Raw genomic sequence first — 23,578 nt, forward strand, 5'->3', positions numbered from 1 at the left:
AACAGCCCAGCCATGAAGGGATGTTAATTCATTTTAATTCTCGCACCACTCAGCACCCCCATTTTACACCCTGACCACAAGCAGGAGGACATCAGAAAATAAAGACCTTCTTTTTGAAGATTTGTGTGCCACTTCAAGCTCCCAATCAATGTACATTTTATTTGAATATGCATTTGAATACATGTGAATAGATATTACTTTTGAATTCAATTTCAGTGTTTCATGAAGGCAGCAGTGCATCAGTGTTTACAACACTACAATGTGGTGAGATAAAGTGTTTAAAGTGGCACATTTACATTCTCCTGTAATGCGATTTAGAAATCCACAGTTACTCTACCTGGCTAACCACTTGTACCATAAAAGCATCCTGAAATGTTCAATTCTGTTCAGTCTGAAATTTCTGCCCTGGTGAACTGCAAGTGCGTTTATTGTGAAATGGGATATTTAGGAGAAACAACAGCTCAGGCATGAAGCGCTGGATCACACAAACTCAGTGGCATGTTAAAACTACATATTGTCTGTTGCATCAGACAATACAGAGTTTCAGTAAAGCTTTTGGAAGCAATATCAGCATAACTGTTCTTGGGGAGCTTAATTAAAAAGGATATCTATGGCTGAGCAACATTGCATAAGCCTAAGATCATTATGTGCAATTCTAATTATCAGATGCAATGAAAGATGTTTTCTGGAATGATGAATCCTGCATCCCTATCTGTCAGTCTAATGGATGAATTTGGAATAATAGGTTTTGGGAGTAATAAGGTTTTTCAGTGTTTGACCTAGGTTCCAGTGAAGGGTAATAAAAATGCTACAGCATACAAAGACATTTTAGACACTTATATGCTTCCAATTTGGTGGTAACAATTTGGGGAAGGTTCTTTCCTGTTCTAGCATTATTGTGCCCCTGTGTAGAAAGTGAGGTCCATGATGAGCTGGATAGATAAGTCTGGTATGGAGGATCTCCAGTGGCCTGCATAGAACCCTGACCTCCACCCAACTGAACACTTTTGGGATCAAACGAAACATCAATTTAAAGCCAGGCATTTCACGTCCAATATTTATATGTGATCTCACAAATGGACTTTTGAGTGAATGTTTCTTATCAGTTACCTAAGTTAATTATTTAACATGTGACATGTAACAAAATCATTGTTGTACAAGTCACAAATATCTGCATCAAAATTCATGTCACTAAAGAGCTCATACAGTACAGTTCTATCTGGAGTCCTACTGTTGCTCTTTCTAACCATATATTTAGGCCAGCTGATGTACCATTAGTACAGTGATGCTCAATTATTCTTAAACATTTGAAACCAATTAAAAATATTCATAAGGTGATCAGGATATAAAGCGCATAAAACCAGAAGTGACACAAATTAGGTGGCAGTCTCAGTTTTTCAAAACACTCTCTTGGCTCCAATTTGTTGTGGGCTAAGGAAAGGCAGGTTGAAGCTGGCTGGAGAAGGTGTTTCTTGGGGCCAATTAAACAACACCAGCCTCAGCATATAGGCCATCAAGGGTCCCTGAACACCACAGGCAGTAATAAAATTATATATATATATATATATATATATATATATATATATATATATATATATATATATATATATATATATATATATGTCCTTTTATATATTCTTCTTATTTAGATTGAGGGAAAAGGGGAACTAATGATGATTTTTAATCAGCAAAGTTTTGGGAACTTGAAATTACACCAAGGCATAACCTATTGTGTGTTTTTGTCATGGAACGCTCACCTCCCCTGAGTCACGTGGTTTGGCCCACCATGTGCAGTGGGAGGGCTGTTTTGTCTGTAACCACACCTGCACCTCGTTTGTTTAAATGTATATAAACCGGTGTCAAAGTGTAAAGAGTGTTGGTTATTGTTGGCGTAATGTCTGAATGTAATGTGTTTGTTAGATGTATTCTTGTGTATCATGTTTGTTTAATGTTAACCATTTCATGTTCCTTGTTTGTGATAAGTGTGAGTGCCGTTGTGTCGTTTATGTTAATAAATGTTCATCCCCGTCGGTGGAGTCTGTGCGTCCTGCCCCTCGCCCTACGGCACTCGGGCCGCCACACGTTACAGTTTTAGGACTAGTCCTGTTATAAATTAACATATACAAAATTTTACCTGTCAAGATTACTTGAAGCATCCATACAAAAGTACTGTTGTAAACTCATTGTAAATGAACTGAAACAAATCTGAGTGAAGAAACACCAGCTAATCAATAAGCATGGTTTGGCATAGTCATTTGCATGTTCTTTGTATTAACAGCATGTTTGTCAGTGACCAGATTGCAGCTCTATGGTGTTTTAGTGCTGGAACAAGGCTCCTGGTTTTCCCTCATTCATTATCTAATCAATCCCACGGAAGAGGAGAGCAGGCAATGCAAGTAAACATGCCCCTCTACATGGCTTGCTGATTCACGTGAGATATTAATCAGAAAGGACATTTCCATTATAATTCAGTCTCTTTTGTATACCATGCATCTCTGTGTAAAATAACCATTCCTACAGCTTTAATGAAAAGGCCATTTAATGTACTATAGCTAATCTTCTTTAACTACTTACTTTTATGTGGACTGCTACAAAGTCGATTTTATGAACACATTCCTTTTAAACAGCTCTTTGTATTGTACCCTGTGGGGGAGCAACTGATGTCTATACATGCTGATATCTCTCCACTGCCCGCTGGGAGCAGATGTGCCATTTTAATTCTTGCACCACTTTCCACCCCCGTTTTACACCTTGACCACAAGCAGGAGGGGCAGTTTAGAAAATGACAGAAAATAAAGACCTTCTTTTGGAAGATTTGTGTGGCACTTCAGTGCCAATCAATGCATATTGCATTTGAACACATCATGTCAATAGATTACACTTGAATTCACTTTCAGTGTTTCATGAATGCAGCAGTGCATCAGTGTTTACCACACTACAATGTGGTGAGATAAAGTGTATAAAGTAGCACATTTGCATTCTCTTGTAATGGGATTTAGATATACACAGTTACTCTACCTGGCTAAGCACTTGTACCATAAAATCATACTGAAATGCTTGGCTACAGTAGGACTATTGAAAGAAAATGACCAACTCAGTCCGGATGAGTTTCATCACCCTTTAAATGCTATTCCACAGGGATGAACCAGTGTAGTATATTCCATAGGAATAAACCAGTGTAATCTATTTCATAGAGATGACCCAGTATAGTCTGTTCTATAGGGATGAACCGGTGTACCCTTTCAGTTCCCCTTATATCCAGCATCAGGCTCTAAAGGTCCACCTCTGTGCAGTTTGATGGCTGTCACAGGTCTAATACAACTCTTGCCACAAGAGAACAGCTGAATGTTGGTTTGAACCTAAGACACACCACTGTAACACTGCAATGAGGTTATGCTAATCCTGCTAGCGGGTACTGCCAGAGGATCCTGATGTATTTATTAGCTGAAAACATCTCATTTGTTAAGCAGCGGGTTGTGTTTTGACTGATAAAGTGAATTCATTACCTACCCATGCAACACAATCGATATCTGCCAACTGGGCATGGATGTATGGGGGGGGGGGGGGGGGGGATGCCAACACAAACAGCTGTGTGTGTGTGTGTGTGTGTGTGTGTGTGAGTGGGTGTGTTTGTTTCTAGACTGTTAAATAGAGCTAAATCGAGGAAATGACAAGAAATACAGCAGACTTGCTATTGCTGTCATGTTTTACAGGTCCACCAGGGTGTGATTGGTACATGCTGTTAGTCTGCTGGCAATTACACAACAAATGCACTGCAAATGGACTGAGATGCAGCTTTATAAATTATCCTGAACTGCAGTCCTGACCTGCGTATATAAAATGTAATGAATTGTGAATAAGGATATGTTCTGTTAATAATAAATAAAAAAGACAAGGATAAGATAATTCAATTCAACTTTATTGTCATTATACCAATACAGGGTTGTACAGTATAACAAAACACTGTTGGGCTATTTCTCTAGTGCAGTTATACGAAGCAGATAAGAAAAACAGTAGAACAAAGACAACAGACAAAAACACAAAGACAGTAGGTGTGTAGCTAAAATATGCAGAATATGTGTAGAATGTAGAGATGGACTATGTCAATAAAAGGGCAGACCATGACTGGCAATAGATATTCAGACCTTGAGTGTTTACAGTTCAGTGTATTTAAGTTGGGTGTACAGTATGTTGAGGTAGCCAGGTCAGGGTGCTAATTATTGTACTGTTGTAAATGGCATCACAGATGTTATATTTACCAGTGCACAGTGCAGATAAGCTTGAAAATTCGCATATAGAGAGTTAAAGTGCAAGGTGCATAGAGGTCCATTAGCTAATGAGCTGGATGTGCTGGGTAAACTGGGAGCGTAAAGGTAAGGGTTTAGATCTGTGATGGTCATAGTGAGTACATTCATGTTCTTGTTGATGTTACTGGTCTGATCAATTAACAGCTCATATAAACTGTTCTTGAATCTGGTGGTTGTGGTTCTGGTACCTCTTCCTGGATGGCAGAAGTTGAAACAGGAAGTAGCTGGGGTGTGTGGAGTCAGAGGAGATGTTGCTGGCTTTCCTCAGATATCTCTTGTTGTAACTCTCCTGTATTGGTCGAAGAGCTTTTTAGGTGATGTCGTGGGCAGTTTTCACCAACTTCTGCAGGGCCTTGCATTCAGGAGCAGTTGTGCTGCCATACCAGACAGTGATGCAACCTGCTGGGAGTTTCTCCACAGTGGATCTGTAGAAGTTGCAGAGGAGCTGTTGTGGCAGGATGACTCTCCTCAGCCTTCAGAGGAAGCAGAGATGTTGTTTGGCCATCTGGCAATATACAAAGTGTTGAGTGGTCATGTGTGATTCTCAGCTGAGGAAAACCTTGGATTTACTAACATTGAGGGAGAGGTTGTTGGGGGTGCAGCACTCTGTAAAGAGATTCACTTCCTCCGTATACAGTCCCTCATCACCATTGTTGATGTTGCCAGTTATTATTGTGTTGTCGGCAGACTTGATGATAGTGTTGGAGCTGGGTTTTTTTGTGTGTATTTCTGGGCATCCTGTACTGAGTGTGAGGGAGAGGGAAGTGTGATCAGTCATCCTAACAAACTGTGGTCTGCTGGTGCAAAAATATATAATCCAGTTCCATAATGTGTCACTTATTCCAAGAGGCTTAGTTTGGAGACCAATCTGGAGGGGATGATGGTATTGAAGGAACCACTAAAGTCAACAAACAACATTACAACACAGCTGTTCACCAAGGTGGTTGTGGCAGTTTGCAGTTTGCAAATAGGTATACCTATTTGCATAGTAGGCAAACTGATAGGGATCCAAGGTGCTAGGAAGATTGCTTTTAATATGAAATAAAATCATCCTCATGAAGCAATTCATCATTATGGGTGTAAGAGAAGTGGAGTGGTAATCATTCATGTGTGAGATGGATTTCTTTGGGACTGGGATGATGGTTGGTGTGTTCAAGCAGGCAGTAATGGTGGACTGCGCCAATGAAAGGTTGAAGATGTCCAAAAAGGGGGCAGCCAGCTGTTTGAGACATGCTTTTGGGACCCGATGTGGACTCACTGCTTTCTGAATTGAGACTCTCATCAGTGCTCTCCTTATGTCATTTGTAGGCTGTATTAGTGCAGGATCCTCTGTGGAGGGGGCAAAGTGCTTAGCTAAGCCTGAGAAGTGGTCTCAAAGTGAATGTAGAAACTGTTCAGTTCAGCAGGTAGGGAGGAATCTATGGTTGTTAAGTTACTGACTTTGTTCTTGTAGACGGTGATTGCTTGAATCCTTGCCACATGACTCAGGGATCCGAGTTGGCGCTGAAGTAGGTTGCAATTTGTGTACTGTGTTTGTTTCTTAGTTTTTTTGCAGCACTGTTGTCACACACTCACAGTTCTCACTGTGGCTTTAATATGTTTCAGCAGATGTTGGTATGTGGGCTTTATCAATAGAGTTATATGGTCACTCTTACCAAATGGCGATAGCCTCCTTGATATTTCTGTAGATGTGACCCCTATCGGACAGGAGATGTGATGGTGGACCTTGATCTGAGAAATTGATTGAATTCCCCCACGTTGATGAAAGCTGCTTACACATGATAAGATGTTGCTTGCTAATAGTATTAGCTAGCACTGTTAGTGCTAGCTTAGCATTGCTTTGTGGAGGGATATACATAGCCATGACAATAACCGCAGTAAATTCCAGAGGAAGGTAATAGGACTGGCATCTTACAATCATGAAATCCAAATCAGGAAAGTTGAACTGGTCAACAACAAAGTTGGTACCATTGGTTGTTCATCAACACACACCTCCTTTTGTTTTGAGCTATGAAGCTATGTGGTCCAAGAGGTGCAGTGTTAGCCCCTGTAGCATAATAGCAAATCTGATAGGCTGCTATGAAGTCAGTTTTCAGTAAAAAATAAAAATACAACTATTCCTGGTTTGGTGACCTGTTGTGATGCTGAGTCTCCGTTCGCCAAGCTGAGTGATCAGACATTAGTAAATAATAAGCTGTGGAGTGGAATCCTGATTAACTTTGCTAGCCTAACCTGAACAACCACTTGCTTACTCCATCTCTGCTACGTTATCATGCCTGTCAGCATCTTCTTGTCTGGGGTGAGACCTTGGTCAATTTCAGCACTCTGTGGTAACCACTGGCAGTATGAGATGAGGGAATGATAGACTGAATATTAAGTCCTTCATAATTTTTCAATGTCCACTAAAGTTTGTCAGTCATAGACAGTGTTTGGCTTGTTCATTTGTGATAAACAATGTGTGAAACATACAGAAAAATAGACAGAAAGAGCTGCATGTCAGTGGGAGAAGTAGCTTAGCTGCTGAAGTGTTGCATGACACGCGGCAACAGGGCTGTTTTCAAATCTCTTTGTGCATGCACGGAATGAAATCTATTCTGTGTCCTTAAAAATCCTAGTCTGGGTGTAAGTGTGTCCACAATAATCTTGGTGTTTTTGGTATTTAAGACCAGGTTATTGTTGGTCCATGTTGGCGGGATCTGAACCTACTCCCTGTATGTGACTTTGTTGTGGTTCTTATATGAGTCCGATGACTGTCGTATCATCCACAGTCTTAACAGTACTGTTTGCGTTGTGGATGGGTTGGCAATTGTGTGAACATTGCATAAAAGAGGGGACTCAATACAAAGCCCTGCGGGACACCGGTGATCAAGGCGGAGATGAAGGATGTGTGCTTGCCCAGTTTGACAGTCTCTAAGTCATGAATACCGAAGACCAGGCTCTAGTTGTGTGTGGAAGAAGTCCTTGTGTGTAGTTTGTTGGCCAGCTTGTTTGGTATGGCAGCATTAAATGGCAAGATGTAGACAACATCTTGGGTTGTATTGAGAGCCACACAGTTGGTGTCCTAAGTTGATCTATTTGCCTGGTAGGACAACTGGTGTTGATCTTGATCGGGCCCAGCACAGGCCTGAAGTACATGCCCAGTACAACATTAGGCCCAGCTGCTTTCCATGTGATCAGTTTGAGTTATTGTTGAAATCCCACTCTATCAGTAGTTTATAGTTGTCTTTTGCAGACCTGATACCTCTCTTAAGGTTCACTCTGGTGATGCTACAGACACTACAGACAATACTCTTGATTTAAACGCTGTAGCTGTTGCCCTGAGCAGCTGTTTGACTTTACGGTTCATCCATGGTTTCTCATTTGGGGACGCTCGGCTCCTTTTGCCAACAGTAACATTGAATGTATGAGACTACAAATGAAGTGCACACCTCCAGGTCTGTCTGTTGGGCAAATATATTCCATTCTGCTTGGTTGAGCCCCAGAGTTGAGAGATGACTCCTTTGACTAAACTGTCCTGCTGCTTGGCTTAACACTGTTAGCAAGAGCTTTCAGAATCAGAATCATACTTTTATTTTGCCAAGTATGTTACCTGTACAAGGAATATGTCTTGGTGAATGCACACATATATGTAACATACTGAACAGGCCTGACAAGCACACAGACAGATAACAAGTATTTAACTCAGGGAATATAAAATGCAACAAATAAAGGTCAAATAATAAGAATAGTAAAGAGCCACAGTTGGGGAGTTAAGAGATGTATGAATATATGTGCATCTGCATATATGGATATCTATACATATACATGCCAAAGAATATGTATTAAAAAAAGCTATTATAAAAAAAAAAAAAAAAAAAAAAAACATTTACAGAGTGATACATGTGTAGTTTATTTTTTGATAGACCTGAATCTTCCACCAGAGGGGAGTGGCTAGAAGAGGTGATTTCCAGGATGAGAGGGGTCAGCTGTTATTTTGCAAGTGCACTTTATCACCCTGTTATTGTAGATGTCCCAAAGTATTGGCAAACTACATCCAATGATCCTATCCACTGCCCTGATTATGAACTGCAGTTTGACTTGACTAGATGGAGACTGTGTTTCCTTCCTGCTTCAGTAATCTAGAAATGGCAATGCCCAGGAATTTGAGGGACTCCTGAATAGAAACCACAGAGGCATTTCTGTGTTGGAACAAGAAACAGAGAGAGGTCATCTGACTGTCCAAAGCAGGGTGCAGAGTATGGCCTTGTATGCATCCATTATGTTCTGTTGTTTAGCAGTGTTGTCATATATGTGTCCAAGCACCAATTTAGCATTAATCTGTGGTCGTAGGTATGCTGCCCAGCCAACAAAAACAGTATATTCCATGGACTAATGAAAATGTCTGTACTCAAGACTTACATATTCCAGGTCTGGAGAGCAGAATGTATCGAGCGTGCACCATTTCATTTATGTAAACAAAAAATCCTGATTTCCTACTGGAGTTTGATATTCTGTCAACACAATGGAGTGAGCGGCCTGCCAGCTCAGATGCTGCATCCTGTTTGCTGTGATACAACTACGTCTCCATCAACATCAGAAGGCAGCAGTCCTTTGTAGTTCTCTGTGAGGCGATTCTCAGTCTGAGCTCGTCCATTTTGTCGTTGAGTGATCTTGCATTCTTGAGGAAACACTAGAGAGAGTGCTTTTGTATGGTGCAGCTCTTAGCTGGGCTTGCCTACCAGCTCCCTTACCCCATTTCCGTTTCCTCACACTGTGCCGTCTGTGTCACCCGCCACCAGGAATCAACATCCATGTTAGTCCCGGTGGTCTAATTTTCTGCAGGATTGCTTTTTGAACTGAAATAGTGTTGTGTGCAGTCCATACCGATATGTAAAAGTTTTTGGCCGCTGTAGTGAAAATCCCCCCGCTGTTTTCTTGACTGGTAATGATAAAAGTCAGTATTAATAACAAAAAAAAACCCTGGTAAGAGGAGCACAAAGCCACTGTCTTGGTACCTGTCTCCATCTTGGTCTCGGGAATAAAACCAAGAGGGCTAAAAAAGTTGAGCTCTTCATGCAAATTGCGTTCGTCCATCAAGAACAAATGGTCTGCTCTGTGCTTACTGTGTCCTAGAAGGTGTGAGCTTGGAGAGATAAACACTTCACATCTGACTGAAAGCTACTGAATGGTAAGAGAGAATTCTGTTGCTGATTGACACACGTGGACTGGCACATTAATAATAGACTGTGCATACTCAAATGTCTTTTCAGAGCTGTACGGCTTCTGGGTAGAGTAGAAAATTTGATAGAAAATGTGGCAGAGAACGTGATTTTGTGTGTGTGTGTGTGTGTGTGTGTGTGTGTGTGTGTGTGTGTCAATGATAAAATGCCCAGGCAGTTTTATATAAATATGCAGAAAGACACTTAAATATGCATATTCAAATGTCAATAAGAAATATGCAGATATGCATTTCAACAGTGTTTGACTATAACTGGGTGTGTACATGTGTGTGTGTGTTAGCCATTGATTTCATTCAGCAAACATGTAAGACTGTTTTGTTTTTGTGTCTTATTTACTTTAGTAGAAAGGTTCTGAATGAAAGATAACTGCTGCCCTCTGCATAGGCAGGGCACTTATATTCCATTTACACTGATTTGCCAATTTATTACTATACCCTCCAACTTCAAGCAAGTTACAGAGATCATGTGTCACATAACTGCAGCATGTGTTCAATCAGTTCAAGTGTCTCTCACATGGCTCTCGTCTTGCACTCTTCACAACTGTTCCTGTGGTTTACTGAGAGCAGAACAAAAGGTAAACACCGACCATTCTGTGCACAGAAGCTGGCTAGAACACTGTTACTGACAAAGTTCACCCCTTAGCTGCAGTTTGTCCACAATTCATTGGATGCTTGCAGCATGATAATGCATGTCGTGTCAGTGAATGGTACCCCAGTACTGCACAACTAATCCAGCATAGATGAGTGTGTAGAGTGCAGGCCCAGGTGTAGCCATGCTCTACTGAAGGCCATAGACAACACACTATTGGATATGTGCATCTAAAAGACAACACACTACTGGATAGGTGCACCTAAATGACATCATGCTACTGAATAGGTGCACCTAAACACAACACACTACTGAATATGTGCACCTAACAAACATCACTCTATTGGGTAGGTACACCTAACAGGTAAAAAAGAAATTTGCTCAAACTTGGAAACTGGAAATTTTGAAATTGAAGTACACCTTTTTTTTTCAAAATCTAAAACTGTTCACAGTTATATAGCATATGTGACATCACAAAAATGTATGACATTTCCAACGGCAAAAAAGTAATAAATAGAAAATCCAACATTTTCTTCAGAAATGTCACACTGGTTGAACCTCTCTGACAAACAGTGTTGGGTTGGCTTAGATCCAATGATTCATTGCCCAAAGGGTTTTCACTTTGATCCAGTCAACTCTATTCAGTGTATGCAGTGCTGAGAAGGCTGCTGTGTATTTGCGTATGCGTTTGTTTGTTTGTTTGTTTGTTTGTTTGTTTGTGTGTGTGTGTGTGTGTGTGTGTGTGTGTGTGTGTGTGTTTGCATGCTTGAGGGAGACGATTGATCTGAAACACTGTGTTGCTGAGTATGAGAATCACACCACAACTTTGCTTTGCTAAGATGGTACCTGACAGTGAGAAAGTGAAAACATACAGGGACATGTGCAAAAAGTATGCCCGAAATATGTTCATACATATTCATTCATATTTATTAACATGTACTGAGTCATTCATTCATATTCATTTATACCTCAGGAAAAAAAGGAGCACTGGGCATGTTTTTACTGTAGTGTAAATAAGGAAACACTGCCCCAACTAGCATAAAATGAACAGAGAAGTGCATGATGAGAATTATAATAATATATGCGAGACTGCATTCTGCGATTAGCAATGCAGGGAAATTTGTGGCACATTTAAATACAGTCTTTATGATAGAATGTGAGAAATGCAATGCACATGTGACATAAACTTCATAATTTTGTTTCATGTCACTTGATCTTGTTGCTGACAAGCACCGTTTGTGAATGTACTTTTAAAGAATGAAATGCTGAAAGTGTACACACCAAAAGTCTATACATTTCACTTTGAAATGTAATCCATTCAGCTGTACCGCATTCCACTCTGCTTTACAAGTGATAAAACGAAATGTTCCATGCCTTACTATATATTTTCAAATAGCATCCAGTATTCTGCATTTCAGTCAACAGTGCAGGCACTATTCCAACACATAACAAAATCATTGTTCAATAACAGTCCTCTATGGAACTGGGAGGTGCAGTTGAGTAGCTGGTTTGTAATGGTGCACTATTTAGTCTTTTGGGGTCTGGCAAGCAAATCACCACAGTGCTGTATTGTGATTGTCTATAACATTCAAATGTTAAATGCTACATGTGACAATAGCATTTAGAGGTATCCAATGATGTACTCGACATGGTTTGAGGTGGCACATGTTGACATGCTATAAAGCTGAACAGATTATGCAAGGGCGTTGCATACTGAACACACCATCACAAATTCAGCATTTCTTTTGTTAAAAGAAAATTCCTGTGTGTATATAAAAAAAAGGTTCAATTTCCTTTCTCTGCACAAGGGCATTGAATAAATATGAATCTGTAAAGTTATAGTTGCAGTATGTAATGTGTGTAATGGTGGAGAACAGGATGATGTAAGTGTGAGATGGGGAAGACAAGTAAAAGGAAGTCCAAACCTTCACTAATTCACATTCACTAGTACACATTTAATCACCCTCTTACCTCATCAGCGCATGTTTAGTCTCCTTTCTATCTCCTTAATGCACTTTAAATCTCTGTTCTACCTGCTCAGTACACCTTAAATCTCTCTTCTACCTCCTCAGTGCACCTTAAACCTCCATTCTCCCTCTTGCTACTGTAAAATTAAACAGCACATCCACTTTGTTTATGAGTACTTCTGCCCTTAGCCACTCCAGGGAGCCTCTCCCTGCTGACTTTGATAGTTCAGTAGTGACTGTCTCCTAACCACAACCTCTGCCCCCTGGGCAGCTCTCTGGGCTTATCCGGTACCTATTAACACAGAGTTATACAGGGCCATGCGGCAAAGCTGCCCCTCTGCACTCACAGCAAGTCCGTCACATCTCCTCTGTGCCTCCTCTGCATCTCACGGCTCCCGAGGCTCAGGGAAGAGAGCGGAGCAACGGAGCGACTGCTTCTAGCCTGCCACGATTAGCGTGCACAAGCACAGAGGACAAAACGCAGATAGGGATGTGGGGACAGGGAATTCAGCCACACCGGAATGAATAATAAACAGGCAGTGGAGCGCAGGGGGAGACAATGGAGTACACTATGATGGTAAAGACAAAGGGAAGCAGAGCTGGGGAGAGGTAGGAGTGAACGAAAGATGTTTCATCACTCCTCCAACAGCTGTACAATCTCATCGAGAGATGCATAGATGGATAGACAGATGGATGGATGTATGGATGGATGGATGTATGGATGGATGGATGGATGGATGAATGGATGAATGGATGAATGGATGGATGGATAGATGGATGGATGAATGGATGGATGGCTGGATGGATGAAGATGACTCAAACTGTCACACTCTCACATGCACACACATATAAAGTAGTACAATGCACAATAACAATCAATATTGTGTGTATATGTGAGAGAGAGAGAAGGAAGGGTGCAAGAAGGAGAGAGAGGGTGGGGGCAAAAGGAAGAGTGTGTATTTGTGTGCCTCTGCTCTCTGTTTGCTGAAATCTCCATGGTTTGATCCATAAATATGTATTTAACAAATCCCTCTTTGGAGTATGAAACCAAATTAAATGTGCCCCAGCGCAACACAGATATTACACGGGCCTAAGAGACCAGTGTGGTACAACTCCCACACAGTGCCACTCAATGTCCTGTCATGGGCATTTTAATTGTCCTCCAGCATCTATAGCTGCAAACCAACTCCACATCAACTCCAGATCATCTACATCCATGTGAGGCTTACTGTGCATATTGAATGGATGATGAATGGAAGATTCCTCTGCTGTTTCCCTCAGGTGATTTGAGGATGAGGTGTTTTCTGGTATAGAGGGGACCGGTTACTGATCTGCTCGGCATCGATGGTGTCTGATCCCAACATTTGATGTGCTCCAGATTTTACAAATGATCTTAACCATGTAAGACTGCGAGCCCCTACCCCTGAAAATCCCCTGAAATCAGTGCACCACTATAGACCAGCGAGGAGCTCGTCACTGTGAATGTTTCTATATGGCTAATTTTCAAGCTGCCCAGGCCATTTCTGTTGCTGTAATCACACACAACACAGGCAGTAAAATACAGCCGTTGTGTATGGAATATTTCAGGTAATATGTTTTCCATAAAGACAGATGGGACATCGTAGGTGCCACATGGAATCGAATTGAGTGGATTGGATTCAGATTGTGGGGAACTGTCTCTCCAGAAAATGGCTGACCCAGTCCTATGCTTTCTAATGATTGTCCATTGTTTTTGAGTCATGCCTATGTGAATGGCTAGGATAAAGTAATGCTTTCACAAAATGGGGAAATCACTTTGGCACCACAGAGTGTCTAGGCTGTGTCTGCTCGCCTGGTTTCCAATTCAACAATATCACTGCTCTGTTTCCCAAAAGCAGTGAAACACAGACTACAGACACACAAGAACCCCAGTACAAAACTCCACTGGCATTCAGCCGTGAATCTGCAGCTATTTAAGGCTTGAGGGCCTCACTCGGTATCTCTGATCTGCTGAATACCCACATGTTGCCTCTTGTTTAGCGCAGTTTACCATCAGCACATATATATACACACATCTACATGGTCAGCTTTCTATGCAAAATCTGTTCTGTTGCTGAAATAATGCTGAAGGGGACCTTACCCTTAAAGCATCCACCAATAGTAACCACTGCTTTCCCTGTAGAGCCTCACTATTGCCCTGTGCTGTCACAGGAGAGTTTGGCCCTGTAGATCATGTTGTTTGATCTATGAAAATTTTTAGATCTCTTGGTTTTAAGGCATCAGTACAAAGTGTTATGAAACAGATTGAAACCACCAGACCTGTAGATCCACAAACACCCCAAGGCCAGCATCAGGTGTTCAGCTCAGCAAGGCTCTTTGCTGCTCAGTCACATTCAGGCTGCACTCTAATCAGCACAACTCTAATCAGTACAAACATGCACAAATGTGATATGCACAGTACAAAAAGAGAATCCTGGCATTTTTAGGGGATACTTTGTCATTTATATCACAGCTTCTCAGAGCATGATGTTTGTTCTGATGATGCTTTGATGATTTGCCCCAATAAGCTCTGTCTCACACACACACACACACACACACACACACACACACACACACACACACAACACACACACACACAAAGACCTCTGCTGGGGCTGTCACCTGCTCATTAAAGAATGAGGCACTATGTCATAGCCCACTGCACAGTGCAGGTGATAATGTATCTCCAGGTCCCCACGTATTAGATTTTGAGCCTGTATAATGTCATAATGGCACATCCACCTTTGATGAGCATGTGGCTCATCTGCCACACGGCCATGCCAGTGCTGAATTGTGTTTCAGCCTGAGGAAACCTGATTCTGAAATGTCACCACCAAGAAACTCCAGTGGAGTCTCAGGAGAAAGACTAATGCAACTTTAATGAAATGAAGCAGAAGTCACCCACAGCTCAGTGCCAGCAAGTCACCCACAGCTCAGTCTCAACAGCAACAGTCCCACACAGCTCCGTCTTAACAGCAACAGTCCCACACAGCTCAGTCTCAACAGCAACAGTCACCCACAGCTCAGTGCCAACAAGTCACCCACAGCTCAGTCTCAAAAGCAACAGTCCCATACAGCTCAGTGCCAACAGCAGCAGTCAACCACAACTCAGTGCCAACAGCAGCAGTCAGCCACAGCTCAATGCCAACAGCAGCAGCAGTCAGCCACAGCTCAGTGCCAACAGCAACAGTCGCCCACAGCTCAGTGCCAACAGCAGCAGTCACCCACAGCTCAGTGCCAACAGCAGCAGTCACCCACAGCTCAGTGCCAAAACAACAATCACCCACAGCTCAGTCCCAGCTACAACAGCTGTCTTGCCCAATGCAGTTCTTGCTGGTATAGTGCACCATGCTACATTTGCCCACCTCCATTACAAGACTGAAATTGTAAGTCGCTCTGGATAAGACTGTTTGCCAAATGCATAAATGTAAATTTAAGCTCAGTCTGAACAGTTCACCCACAGCTCAGTCACTTGGCCTTTACTGGATTCACTGGTAAAGAAAGTAGATGAGCAACTGGGCAAGCAGAACATTTGTTTGGAGGGAATATTGTGCAGGGAATATTGTGGAATATTGGAGGCAATATTATGAAATATAAATATCTCTCAGTGCTTCAGACACAAAACTGTTAGGCTGTTGTGCAATTACTTGTGGCATTTCCAGCACATATGGTCATAACCCATAGCAGAGCTCGAGGCCCACACTTAATCACAGGTCAAGCCCACCCTAAGGTCAAGATCACAAACAGTTAACAACACAACCACACTAATAAGGAACTCAGAAGATACAGGAAACACAAGGAAACAGGGAAGACTGCTAACAATAACACAGCAAGGGCAAACAGGAAGGACATAATACAAGGTGCAAATGGAAGCGTCGATCGGGGGCATAGCCAGGGCAGAGCCAGAAGGCTCCAGGTAGGACTGGATTAGACAGGGGCAGAGAATCTGTGACATGCTCTGTAATCTCCAACGGTCAGTTTCATTTTTACTCTATCCCATTAATTTCTTGATCTGATTAAGGTCATAGTTTGGGGGTTGATACACTACCCTCAAGAGCTGAGAGGTCTGAATAACAGTCTTTTAGGGTCTGATTAAGATTTCTGTGGCTATTACATATATGCTGGAGCAACACAAACCTTCTGAACTAATCCAGCTACCAACATATCAGATTTAAGGCACATCTAAAATGCTGTTGCCTGAGAATACGGACATGTGGACAACAAATCTGGGACTGCAAAAACGTCAATTAGACTGTCATATGGGCAAAACCTGACAATCACTAATGTTTGAAAGTAATTATGATGATGTGCTGCAAGAACTAAAACTGTAATTGCCATGAATCCAAGCTAAATGTCACTCTGAAGGTCTACCGCTTGGAGATCAGCATGCATTTCTGGCAGGACCTGAGGAGAAATATTTGCTTGCTAATCTTACTCATCAGATTGGAAAATGCAGATGTCCCACAAATCCATTTTCACACTGCTACAGCGTTGTCTTTCCAGACATCACACATCAATGAGACGCCATTAAGGCAGGCCAAGCCATTGTGCTGGAGGAACATCTTGTGAGTCTGGCTGTGACTTTAAATGTTCACATGCACAAACATGTCATCTAAAAGCTGGGAAGCAGAGGACCTCATTCACTGCTTTCACATCAGAATCAATTAACCTCACCACTAACAGCCTTCCTGACTGGCCACTAGCAGAAGATATAAAACCTTGATTTTGACCTCCAGCTTGTGATAGAGGTTTGTTATTAGTGAAGGTGTTTTAAATGAGGGGAAATTGGGAGCTCCTGAGAGTGGTGGGTAAAAGCTAAGGTAAGTTCTTACCAGGTCAGCACAGCAGTGAGGCAGAAGACTGCACATTCAGAGATGTAGGTCAGACTACTGATGGTTAATACTCTACTACCACACACACACACACACACACACACACACACACACACACACACACACACACACACACACACACACACATCACTGCTTACTTCCTTCTCAATGCACAGAGTTAGAGAGAGAAATGGAAGAATTTGCACAGTTCAGTATAGCAAAGAAAAAGAGAAGTAAGAGGGGAAGAGGGCTGGAGGGCTGGAGAGATGGAGGAATGGAGGGGAGAGTTGGAGGGAGGGATGGAGAGATGCAGGGATGGAGGGAGGGGTAGTGGATTGGAGGGCAGGATGGATGGAGGGTGGGGTGGAGAGATGGAGGGATGGAGAAATGGAGTGGTGGAGGGGTGGAGGGATAGAGGGATGGAGTGGTGGGGCTATGGATTAATTGAGGGATAGAGAGATGGAGGGGTGGAGGGAAAGAGATGGAGTGGTGGAGGGGTTGAGGATAGAGGGACAGAGTGGTGGAGAGATGGACGGACAGAGTGGTAGAAGAATAGAGAGTTGGAGTGGTGGAATGGTGGAGGGTTGGAGTGGAGGGCTAGAGGGATTGCATAGTGGAGCTGTGGAGGAATGAATGGATAGAGGCATGGAAGGGTAGAGAAATATAGAGATGGAGATGGTGGAGGGATAAAATGGATGGGTGGAGGGATGCACAGACAGAGGGGTGGAGGAATGGAGAAATGGAGTGGTGAGGGTAGAGGGATAGGGGGAAGGGATGATGGAGGGGTGGAGGGATAGAGGCACTGAGTAGTAGAGCAGTAGGGGGAGGAAGACTCCTGTGTCTGGCAGCTGGGCAGCATTTAATGAGCGAGAACCAGCTGCTTTCCCAAGAGGGGTGGGATCAAGTCTTTAATTAGCCAGCTTCTTTCTCTCTCTCACCCCTTTCTCTCCTTCCCTTTCTTTCTCGCTACTCTCTCTCTTTCTCCTTGTCTGCAGCATTTGGTGATATTAAACCAAGATTATTTATCACTTAGTGATCTAAGCCAGGCTCAGGAGTATACACAGATGGATCCTGCTTGCTGTGGATTTTTACCATTCTACAGAGCTGATGTGTGTATCCTACATATGAGGTCACCGTTTACTGCTGCTGGCTGTGGTCTCTAAGCCACAAAGAAAGCAAAAGCTGCAAGATTTTATGTCATTATCTCACAGGCCTAGAGTCAGCTTTCTGCCCAGAAAACCTTTAATTCCTGTAGGATATAGAATATCAGTGTAGGCTGCTGTCACGATACAGCCCTTCCCCCCAAACGTCTCCCTGTGTGTGTGTGTACATGTGTGTGCGTTCGTCTGTATGGCTACACCCTCCTTGTTTCACACCTGCTCCTCATTGTGTTGTGTTAGCATGCATGTATATAAGTCTTGTGTTTGAGTCTGTGTGGGTCAATGTTTGAAACCAATAGCCTGCGTGCTAAGCTTGTGCTGATGTGTCTAAATAAACGTATGTGTTTGTACTATAAACTCGTCCCCGCATCCTGCTCAGCCTCCTCATCACAGAAACATCAACTGTCAAAGGATGCCAGGAAAGAGAAGCAAGAAAAGCAAGAAGGGGAAGAAGGCCCAAAACCGTTCCTCCCCAGCCCTTATGGGGAAACCCTCCATATACCTGGACACTCTCGATACCGCGACCACAGGTGAGAGTGGAAAAGTAGAAAAGGGGGACCAGTATCCAGGTCCAGACTCCATGAGGTCTCTACTAGGACTACCGGGAGAGCTATGGGGAGTTTGACAAAGTGGGGGCTATACGGACATCAGACTCTGATCGGAATGTACCAATGTCAGCTTCCGATTAGACTCCACTATCCATCAGGTGGAGAATCTAGTGGTGGAGGTGGAGGAGGCCATCCATAGGGATTCTCTCTCGGAGAGGGACACCATATTGGCAAATTCTGAGAGCGAAGAGCCTCTGGTGCCTAAGGTACCACCTAAGGCTAGGCCAGGAGGTGCCGACCCAGAATAAGTAGGCTGCCCAATGGGCTTGCAGGGAGGCGTCTTCTTCCGATGAGGACACTCCCCCCATGAAGGCTCACAGCCCCAGAACTCAGGCACCGACTCCGAAGCCTCGTAAGGACAAGAAGGTGGCGTCACCTGTGCCCACCCCTGACACGGCCCAATCAGCTGGAGCGCCTCCAGATGCATGCGTGCCAAAGACAGAGCAGCTGTCGCCAAACAAGCCAGCCGGGCGGACTCCAACCCAGCCATCACGTGGAAGACTGGCTGGGACTCCGGCTACCTTCCCTGGACTGTTTAGTAGTGCTTTATGTAGTCATGTTCTTGTACCCATCCCGATCACCATACTTATCCCTGTCTCGGTCACTGCACCGGTTGTTTTGTCCCCCTTTATGTCTGTGACCATGCCCGTCAGTGTGTCCGTCCCTGTGTCTGTTCTCGTCCTGGTCCCTGTCTCCCTCCCGTCTGTCCTGCTCGCACTGGCCCATGTCAGGCCACTTGGTTCCCCAGCCTCACCATTCGGTGGGCTTTCAGGGGCCGTGGCCTGATAGGCTGACGCACCTGTTGGGGATGGGCTCCCAAACATCTCCCTGTGTGTGTGTGTGTGTGTGTGTGTGTGTGTGTGTGTGTGTGTGTGTGTGTGTGTGTGTGTGTGTGCATTCGTCTGTATTGCTATGACCTCCTTGTTTCACACCTGCTCCTCATTGTGTTGCGTTAGCGTGCGTGTTTAAGTCTTGTGTTTGAGTCTGTGTGGGTCGTTGTTTGAACCCAATAGCCTGCATGCTATGCTTGTGCTGACATGTCTAAATAAACGTATGTGTTTGTCCTACAAACTCGTCTCTGCATCCTGCTCAACCTCCTCATCACAGCTGCAATATATCATTGATATCTATGAGATAATAATGTAGTTTACAAGCTATTACTATAATCAATATTACTGTAGTCTATAGGACATTAATGTAGACTCCGAGATATAAGATATCTATATAGTCTGTGAAATATTATGTATATATCTAAAGATATCCCTGTAGTCTATTACTGTAGGCTGCGAGATATCACCCTAGACTATTACAAGATATCTACAAGATATCATTTATTCTTGCAGGAAGTGTGCTTTAGAGAGCAGTGATAAAAGTGACATGAGCTCACAAACTAACCATGCACAACGGTCTTCCCAGTATAAACCACACTGCTAAAGAATGTGTGTGTCTGTATGTGTATATGTGCGTGCGTGTGTGCGCACGCGCGTGTGTGTGTGTGTGTGTGTGTGTGAGCATTTTATGTTCTACAGTTATAGATTTATTTCACATTGTTCTGACCCCATTTAAACAACACAAAATGTAGCAACTCATTGAACCCTCCACAGTAACAAACCTGATCCCCCACCCACAGTCACAAACAAGAACCTTCCCATAGCCACAAACATGATTTTCCACAGACATAAACATGATCCCCTCAGTCACAAACCTGAACTGCCCACAGTCACAAACATGAACCCCCCACAGCCACAAACCTGAACTGCCCACAGCCACAAACATGATCCCCACCACAGTCACAAAACTGATCTCAACACAACCAAAAACCTGAACCCTTCCACAATCACAAACATGAACCCTACACTACCACAAACCTGATCCCCTCCCCACAGATACAAACATTAATCCCTCCCACAGCCACAAACATGAACCACCCTACAGCCGACCACACCCCCACACCACACACACACTTTCACAAACCTGCTCCACCCACTCTGTTCTATATAATCAGCCTGATGCTGAATTTGAACACAGCTGGAGCCCAAATAGAAAGACACCTTTGGTTATATTAGCTGTGTAAGAGCCTGGCCTACCTTCTGTGTGGATGGTGAACGGAGAGTCCCTGAGTCGCTTCGGGGATAACTGCCCCCCCAGAGAGGTCACCAAGAAGCAGACGCTAAAAAAGCCAATCCCCGCCACAAAAATCCTGCACATAAGGAAAGAGAGAAACAATAGTGTGAATATGTTTGTGGCGCACATGCAAAAAGTAAGAAAAGGCAGCCCAAATATTAAATAATATAATAATTATAATAATTAATTAATAGTTATTTCATGCATTTCAGATCTAGTAAATTAACCCATAGAATGTTACACATTCCTCCTTTCAATTCACCGTCCAAAAAATTTCCTGCACTTTGTCTCAGTCCAGATACATACGACATTCCACTGTCAGCACTGCCGCAGGATGTTTGAAGTCGACTGGTTTCTATAGCTAACAAAACTAGCAACTATTAAAGCTTCAAAAATTCAAGTGAACTTGCGATCTGTTCAACGTAATCCATTTTTCTTTGGTTTTCTGGTCATTCAACGAAGGACTCCCTACTATTATTGTAAAACTGATTAATACTCCGTAACAAAGAATGCAGAGGGACTGAAATAATATTAACTCTATTTACGGGCGAAAACAAGCTGAGGTTATGTATTAATTTCTAAAATAGCCATTTTAAATGTATTTGCCATGAATCTGTAAATGCTGCTTAGCTAACAATAACGGTGTGCTGTAAAGTGACATTCGTATATTTGTATCACTCTGCAAACGGTTTAACATAAATGGGTGGGCTAAGCTCATCTAAATAAGGAACAGGTGCCAAGACATCGGTTACTTCGACGCTACCGGTGTTTTTGTCCCTGTACCCGTTAGCCGTGCTACTTCAGATTCACTCTCCGCTAGAGGACCGCCTTCGGCTGCTGGCAGAGCGTGAGCGAAGTGATATCGATAAAACCGGACTCGCTCTCGCCAGCATTCTCTCATCGAGCGCAGAAGCGCGTACGGTGACGTTCCGCAAACCACAACTCTACTGCTCTAGCCAGAACTTAGGCAACACATTAAACCTGGGCATTACATTTTCTTTTTATCTGTCCCTGCGTGGAAACGTCCAAATCTTACGTCTAAGGCATAATTTATATGTTCTCTGTAGTTAAAACATTTTCAGGGAGTTTGGTTAAGGCTTTTCCTAAAAAGTTGCTTTAGCCGAGGTGAAACGACTTATGAAACCTTTAGTAAACATACGTTTTTGAGAACACTCAATCGGTCATGAAGGAAGAAAAATAAAAACTCCGCGTCGCGGATGTTTTCGTGTTCTGCGCGCACCTTGTTCCATAGACTGTTTGTCTTTTTATGACGGCATGCTTAGAAATAGCGACATGCAGCATCGGAAAAAGTAGATTACTGAGCTAGAAAACAATACTAAGCACATTTAGTACTTACTTTATAACTTCAGAAAATGCTTTCAAAAGGCTTAGGGGGATATATATATATATATATATATATATATATATATATATATATATATATATATATATATATATATATAGATAGATAGATAGATAGATAGATAGATAGATAGATAGATAGATAGATAGATAGATAGATAGATAGATAGATATAGATACACACACACAAATCAGTTCTGTTTACCTGAAGGGCTTGAACGTCAGAAGACATCTTCTCACCATAGTTATGCGGTCGGTGTTAAAAGCAAGCATTTTCAAGCAGATAATACCCCATTAAACGGTGTTTGAATTGCATGATTTCATTTAAAGATTTTATCTGGGTCTGGTGTGGTGCCGTATTGTTGAATATCTAAGTTTGGCTCTCGAAAGAGTTCACTGATGCGCAAATAAATTCTCGAGAACCTGTAAATAATGGCAGGCGGTTAAAATGAAAATTCTGCTGCTAGTCCATAGAGAGACACAAAAAGTGTGCTGGGTGTCATTTCTTCGGTAAAATTAATTCTTCACAAAATTCGGTTGAAATTCTCGGAGAGCCAAAATACAAACAGTAAGTTCCATCGCTGTGGCGCGCACATGACGACAGCAAACGAACCGCGATTCCCCTTTAAAGAAAAGCATCTCTCGTGTGCCCACTGCGCATAGATCGGGTGGTTCAAATAAAATGTCAGTTGTACAGCGCCATCGTTCGTTTGGATTCAATCAACATCGTGTAGCCTACATTTTTATCAGCGCGGTGTGAAAGGCGCCTGTGTAAAGAAGCTTCCCGCTTTTTCAGGACCATGGTCAGCTCCACGTTTCGCTGGGTTGCATGAGGAAATAAAAGGCGAGCTATTGGACGTTAGGATTTCATAGAAGAAGACATATTAATTCAAATACAATCAGTTGTGTGTGTGTGTGTGTGTGTGTGTGTGTGTGTGTGTGTGTGTGTGTGTGTGTAGGGAAATGCAGGTCAGTATTCTATTATTATTCTATTATTCACTCTCACGGCCAACCAATGTCAAGACCTCACCTTCACTCTGACAGCCAAAATACACAATCTCTTAACACATTATTATGTGAACCTGTCTCCCATCTGACTGAGGCACTCTCATCAGCTCATCCTTGGTGGATGTTTAGTGCCTCACTTTGGACAATGGATATTCCACTTTGTATGCCCATCCTCTTATGGCTGGTCTACAGCCTTTGCAGTGCCCCATTCATTGTGAGGAGTTTTCTGGTCTTGATTTCAGCAGCTTACTTTGGCCATGTTATTGTGTCTACTGGATATCTGATGACTGGCAGGACATAGGTTTTTATAGCTTTGATCTTATTATTCCGATTCAACTGACTCTTGAGAACCTGCATTACCCTGTGGAGGTAGTTGAATGTTTTT

At 42.7% G+C, this 23,578-nt stretch overlaps 1 protein-coding gene across 2 annotated transcripts in view; it reads right to left on the reverse strand.

Annotated features, from left to right (window-relative positions):
- Positions 1–22,765, reverse strand: part of LOC113571430 (alpha-1,6-mannosylglycoprotein 6-beta-N-acetylglucosaminyltransferase B-like) — a 65,998-nt gene extending 43,233 nt beyond the window's left edge. For both annotated transcript variants that reach the window (XM_035528609.1, XM_035528608.1), the window contains exons 1-2: positions 22,391–22,765; positions 20,787–20,899 (exon numbers count right to left, since the gene is read on the reverse strand). In XM_035528609.1, coding sequence (XP_035384502.1) covers positions 20,787–20,899; positions 22,391–22,458 — 181 coding nt within the window. In that variant the 5' untranslated portion in view covers positions 22,459–22,765. The remainder of the gene's footprint in view (positions 1–20,786; positions 20,900–22,390) is intronic.
- Positions 22,766–23,578: the final 813 nt, after the last annotated feature.

The sequence above is a fragment of the Electrophorus electricus genome, chromosome 1 (genome assembly GCF_013358815.1).
Source record: "Electrophorus electricus isolate fEleEle1 chromosome 1, fEleEle1.pri, whole genome shotgun sequence".
Lineage (NCBI taxonomy): Eukaryota > Metazoa > Chordata > Actinopteri > Gymnotiformes > Gymnotidae > Electrophorus > Electrophorus electricus.